Source organism: Vigna radiata, chromosome 8 (assembly GCF_000741045.1).
Source record: "Vigna radiata var. radiata cultivar VC1973A chromosome 8, Vradiata_ver6, whole genome shotgun sequence".
NCBI classification, from domain to species: domain Eukaryota; kingdom Viridiplantae; phylum Streptophyta; class Magnoliopsida; order Fabales; family Fabaceae; genus Vigna; species Vigna radiata.
This window is the reverse complement of record NC_028358.1, coordinates 42,022,712-42,029,476: the sequence shown is the minus strand read 5'-3', so window position 1 is coordinate 42,029,476 and position 6,765 is coordinate 42,022,712. Positions and strand designations below refer to the sequence as shown.

Genomic DNA, 6,765 nt, shown 5'->3' with positions numbered 1-6,765 from the left:
GAGAGAGAGTAAAATTACAAAAAATTATGTATATAAATTATGTTATTTCTAAAATTTAATTTGAAGTTTTGGACTGAGACTAAAATTTAATTAAAGTTTTAGAGTGGGGCTAACCCACTTTAACCCTGACCCTAACCCACTTGAGAGGGGGCTTTGGGGGTTGGGGCTTTTTTCTGGCCCCCTACTTAAGGGGCTTATTAAAATAGAACTTTTTCAATAGTGAGTTAGGGCTGGCCTTGGGGCCATAGGTTAAATTGACACCTCTAGAATCAACCATAAATTTATCCTTCACAACATAATGCATTTATGTTTGAACAAGTTAATTTATTTTGGTGATACATTCCTCATTATGGTATAACTTTATTGTATAGAAGTTATGGGAGCAAGATTGAAAGCTTGGGGGCAATTAAAAATTTAAAGTTCATATAATGTATATATAATTTTATAAAATAAGTTTCCAAAAACATATAACAAAAATATATCTATACAGAAGCCAAACTAAATATCATTTTATAAAGATTCAAAATTACAAATGTTTTAATCACATAATTCATAGGATGTGGAGTCCGACATTAAATACGATGAAAAAACAATAACTTTAAGTATAACAAATTTCAGTGCAGTTTTGTCTAACAGTTTTTGTGTCCGTGTCTCAGCTTCTGAAACACGCGCATTTTAAGGCAAGAACCAAAGAACAAATTTGGAACATGTAAAGACACTTTTGTTATATATAAGCAAAGGGTGCATTCTCTTCACACTTGCAAATCGCAATGCTAGAGTAGGCCATAGGCCATAACCGTAAAAGGCATTTGGAGCACTCATCGTGTTTCTAATCAGAGACAGAATGAACAATAACAAACAAGAAAACGAGAGACAAGCAATGGAAGAAGAAGACATGGATGAAATTCTCGGTGTTGCTTACTGCGTTGCAAGATTTCCCTCATGGCGTATATGCTACTGCCATACTTTCTTTTCTGCTTAAACTTAATTATTAACACTTCACAGTCATACATTTTATTTTTTTTTTGGTTTGGTTGCAGCTGAAGGGATTTTTCTTGGGTTTCTGCATTGCGTGGTTGAGGTTGGGACCATTGCCATGGCTTCCCGCATCCTTGTCCCTTTGCTGGGTGGTGGCAATGTAATAAAGCTTTCTGAAGTTTTCCTAATGCCATTTTTATTTATACATGACGATACATGTGTTTATTTAGCAATCTTTCTGTTTCGCTCGAATTTCTTCTTGTTTTGAAATAAAACAGGAGGAGAAGGCTGAAATGATAGAGACTATACTTTTCGTTGCGGCGATTAACACACTGCTGCAAACGTGGTTTGGAACACGTCTTCCTGTTGTAATGGGACCATCCTACACTTTCCTAGTTCCTGCTGTGTCCATTGCTGTTTCCAAGAGGATGAGTGTGTTTGAAGATCCGCATCAGGTTAATCAGTGTTTCTGCACTGTTGTATTGTAGCTCTATCCAATCACTATTTGGTGAATTGGTAAAATGGTTAATGGTTAGCAGTATTGGAGATAAAAGTGTTAGTGCGTCTCACTGATTTGAAAATTTTCTTGGTTGGATCTTTTAGAGGTTTATACATTCGATGAGAGCCATTCAGGGGGCACTCATTGCTGCATCGTGTTTTCAAATGAGTGTCGGATTTTTAGGATTTTGGAGGATTTTCGCCAGGTAATATACATGTTTCGAGTTTAGAATCTATTTTGATATTTTCTTTAGTGCAATCTGCGTCTTTCATTAAATCTTTATATTTTGGAATAGAAGAATCACTAATATTTAGTACCGATGTTGCAGGTGTCTGAGCCCGCTTAGTGTGGTTCCTCTTGTCACTCTCACTGGCCTCGGACTCTCCTTATCAATATTTCCAACAGTATTGCTCTTTTCTTATGCGCATAATTAGTTGTTGAACGAACATAATCGCTGGTTGTCCTTTGATTCTTGTAGATACTACATTGTCCTGAGATTGCTCTGCCAGCATTATTCATTCTCGTCTTGTTCCAGGTATAATTTTACGCATTCATTTTAGTTTAATTTTTCTGAAATATTTCTATAGCAACAAGATAGTAATTAGTGAAGCAATAATATAGGTTAAATTACTTATCTGTTAACAGCACTTTAATAAACTTTACCTTTTAGTATTTTTATCTAAAAAAATATCTTAGATGGTTTTTTCTCATTGATAGTACAATTTTATTTTAAGGTTATCGAAATGGATAAATTTTTAAAAGATAATACAGATAAATAAGTCAAAGGCTTGAGAACATAACTTCAAAAGGAAGAAATAATAATCCAATGTTATTTTACTTTCAATATTTCATTTAAAAATTGGTGGAGAAGTCATATATGAACATATGATTTTATTTTTTTATATATTTAAGTGAAAGAGAAAGTCACTGGAAAGATCGTGCTTCACCAATCGTTTTGGCTAACTCTTGAATAAAATTATCCACAAAAATCAACATTTAAAACTGATATTTGTACTTTTGCTAATTAATTGGCCTTGCAGTACATTGCTCAAAGGATGAAATCAAGAGGAGTTAATCGATTTGCAATCATAGTTTCAATTGTAATTTCATGGGCATTTGCTGAATTTCTTTCTGCAATTGGAGCATGCAAAGAAACATCGGTTGAAATTCAAATGACTTGTTTTACAAATCGATCTGCTTTAATTACTGCTGCTCCCTGGTAAGTCTTAAGTACCTTGTTTGTGTTATCAAGACTCGTGCAGTATTTTCAGATCCATATTTTGTGTTTGTGACATGATATATGATAATGGTAACATCAAAGGATTTAAAATATTAAACTAGTTTTTTCAATTTTGTACTTAGAGCTTCAATTAGACTTCATTCCATTTGTGCAGGATAAGAGTTCCACGTCCGTTTAAATGGGGAAGCCCTTCTTTTAATGCTGGTGATATTTTTGCTATGGTTTCTGCTTCTCTTGTTGCAACTGTAGAGGTTTGCTTCTTTTTTTAGTGTAAAAATACTTGTGAGGATGGTTTTTTATATTATTGAAAAAAACAATCACAAAATCTAATGCCAGCAATATTTTGCACATGACAACGTGTACCTAGGTCAGTACGACTTGTTGAACAACACATTTAATTTGCGAAATTTTCGTGAAATTGCCTTGCCCCTGTCTTTTTGACATTATCTTGTAATTTGACAGTTCTTTTTTATTTGGAGGTATTTGAGATAAGTTTTGCCTTTTTCATTATTTGGGGACAGTCAACAGGGACATTCATTGCAGCATCAAGATTAGGTAAAGCAACCCCTATTCCACCATCTGTGCTTGGTCGTGGTGTTGGCTGGCTGGTAATGTTTGATTCTTTGACATTACATTTGTACGTCCATTTACTTCTAAAAGATTAGACTTATTCATCCAAGTTCAATGATTTCAGGGCATAGGTACTCTCTTGGATGGATTTTTTGGCACTGGAACTGGATCCACTGCATCAGTGTATATTATGCTTACCTTTTGAAAATCATCTAAAACTAACTACTATTCTTAGGCTAACTATCCGAGTTTTCCTGGTTCTGTGCATAAAATGAGTTTCTAATATTTTATCACTCAATGTTAATAGTCTGTGAATTTGTTTTATGATGAGATTAAGATGTTATCGTCTAAGAAAATCTTGGAGGTTATAAGGAATACCTGACTTACACTACCTAGAGGTTATCCTGTCAACCACTGGTTAACGCAGCACATTTCTGTCTGAAAATGATGCTAAAGATTTTGCCTATTGACCAAATATATGAATAACATGGTTGTCCATTTGTCTTCTATTAAACGTCTGAACTTCGGAAAAAAAAATCTTTTACTATTACCTTAAAGAAATTATCTAACTGTCTTGCCTTTTATTTCCTGCATCAAGTGCAAATGCAGGACTCTTGGGTTTAACACGAGTAGGAAGTCGCAGAGTCATACAAATATCAGCTGGATTCATGCTTTTCTTCTCTATATTAGGTGTTGCAACGACTTATTTCTAAACACTCGGACATATTGATAAAAACAAATATGTTATATTGTATTTTTGCATTGGACAAATCGTTCCTTCCTAAGGTTTTATTTGGATATATTTCATTCCATTTCATTTCAAACAGTACAAGCATCGACAACTATTATCATTTCATTCCATTACTCTCTGTTTCATCCCTTTTCATCAATTCAAGCATGGTCTAAGTGATAAAAAAAAGTCAAACTTATCAAGTTTTTCATGTTATTTTTTCCGCCTAGTGTCTTCTACTTAACCATTCGGGATTGTGCTATTGTGACAGGAAAATTTGGAGCATTTCTTGCATCAGTGCCTTTCCCTATTGTAGCAGCTATTTACTGCATTCTCTTTGCCTTCGTAGGTACGTGTGTGATTTGTGTTATATGATCGGATGATACATTGAAGAGAATGCAAAGTCAATTAGGGAAACTAATTCTACAATCTTAATGTCGTGTATTTGCACTTTAGGACAACTACAAGTTAAATAAAAGCAAATAAGTGTCTGATTACTGACTGCCATGAAACTTACGTAAAATGTATTTCAATTGGATCATACTAATTTGATGCTTTTTTTCCTGAGTTACTTCCATATTTGATTGTAATGTTTCTTCGATGACGAGCAGCATCCGCTGGCCTTGGTTTTCTTCAATTCTGCAATCTTAACAGTTATAGGTCAATGTTCATCCTTGGACTTTCTCTCTGCATCGGTTTATCTGTTCCACAGTATTTCAACGAGTATCTGTTGCTACCCAAACATGGTCGTCTCCATACAGGCTCCACTGGGGTTTGTAGATAAATACATCATCGTGTTGATTTTTGTTTAAGTATAGCTACCTTTGGTTCTTATGGTTCAGTGTAACTCTCCTTTTGCAGTTCAACAACACAGTGCAAGTGCTTCTCTCATCCCCAGCAACTGTGGCAGTAGTAGTTGCTTACTTCTTGGATTTAATTCTGCGTCGTGGAGACGCCTCAGCTCGGCGAGACAGTGGGAGACACTGGTGGGAAAAATTCAGGAGCTTCAACCAGGATACTAGAAGTGAAGAGTTCTATTCACTTCCTTTGAAGCTGAACAAAATTTTCCCCTCAATTTGAGTGCACTTCCACCTCAAAATGAACAAGAGGAAATCTATATTTCTCAGGACAATCTTTCTATGTATAAATATAGTACAACATATCATCGTATCTCAAACTGAAGTAGTATGAATAAGAAAGATTTAGAACAAAAGAGTTGTGGTTTATGGCAATACTAACTTGCATGCATGTTTTTGTCTTACAAGTCTATGTACTTGAAGCGGTATATTCTCTGCATTAGGAATGTTTACAGAACCTTAGTATACTTACTTGACTCTGCTGAGTTATTTTAATCGGACCTTATGTTTTACCAGGCACCCCTGCCTGGGCTGTGAGGGTGTGAATGTAGTGTCTTTTGGGATTGAAGCTTGAAATTGAGTCCAAACTCAAAGTGGAAAACACATGAAAACGATAATGATGTATGAAATCAAAGGACTAAATGGGAACGTGCAAATTGAAGTTTTGAAATCTGTGTTGTGGAATTGAACATGGAATTTATGGTTTCGCTATAGGCTCACATAGGCATGGTTAAGACTAAGTAGGTCCATATGGCAGCCCTTGTCCTACGGTAATCAGCTTCCGTGTTGTCATATAGTCACATGAAAAACAACAATAATTTTGTGTCAACCAATTGTTGGTGTGAAAAAAGTTTGATACATAATTAATGAAAAAATTAGTTCGGTGTAGAAATATAGATATTTCTAGCTCAAAATAAATTCTCTTCCTCAAAAGGTTGTTTTTTCTTTTTAGGTAAAGAAGGAAAAACTCAACAATACAGACTCAGCTTATCATTTAATATTGTTTTCATTTAAATTTTCAATACACAACATTGTTCAACCCACGCTTACAAAGCCAAAGGTTGTCTGAAATCTTTGATTTCGCTTTGAACAACATCTTTGATAGTATATATATATATATTTTTCAACACGTAGTTTCAATTAAGTGAGCTCATTTTTTCGGTGTAAGCAACACCTGATGCAATTTCGTAAACGACTATGTAAAAAACATGAATGCTCACGTGTCATGCGAACTGAGTGATTCCCTTTGACTTTAACATAAGGCTTGATTTGATGTTATACATAAACATAATCATAAGTAACATCATACATCGACAACTTATATGTTATATATAATATCTCAAAAATAATGACATTATTATTTTATTTAAAATTTATATTTATATTTATTTCTATTTGGTTTCTTTGTCCTATTTTTTATGTTCTTTTCCGTGATAATTTTTATTGGTTCCGAACAATTTAAATACTAGATTTTACAAGGAACCTCAAACGTTTCTTCAATAATTATTTCTTTCATATGACGTGTATATAGAAGATAATAAGTCTTCATAAACATATAAGCAGACTATCCATCCAATGAAGCTATTGAGATCGAGCAAAAAATTTCTTTAAATCCTTCACTGTAAACAATTGTTCTAAGGAAATAGAAATGAGAAGTGAATAACAAAAATTGTTTTTATGGAAATAAAAATACAGTTTTAAATCTCTAGTTGCACCCATAAGTTTGCTAAGTGCACTCCTCTTTTTCTCTACTGCACATGTAAAACTCAAAGAACTGCTTTAAGCACCATTAAAAGTTATATTTTCACTCCTCACTTAAACATTATTATCACAATTCACTTGAATCTAAAACAAACTCATTCATCACACATATGTGTTAAACAATGTTAAA

The 6,765-nt window shown here is 33.9% G+C and overlaps 1 protein-coding gene across 1 annotated transcript; it reads left to right on the top strand.

The window, feature by feature from the left end:
* The first annotated feature begins 881 nt into the window (after positions 1-881).
* LOC106770683 (nucleobase-ascorbate transporter 4) lies at positions 882-5,517 on the top strand. Its single transcript, XM_014656481.2, has 14 exons — positions 882-947; positions 1,041-1,138; positions 1,257-1,433; positions 1,582-1,682; positions 1,806-1,881; positions 1,956-2,012; positions 2,518-2,696; positions 2,872-2,968; positions 3,239-3,325; positions 3,412-3,470; positions 3,886-3,977; positions 4,289-4,366; positions 4,629-4,789; positions 4,879-5,517. The coding sequence occupies exons 1-14, from the start codon at positions 896-898 to the stop codon at positions 5,095-5,097; spliced, it is 1,533 nt and encodes a 510-aa protein (XP_014511967.2). The 5' UTR covers positions 882-895; the 3' UTR covers positions 5,098-5,517.
* The last annotated feature ends 1,248 nt before the right edge of the window (positions 5,518-6,765 follow it).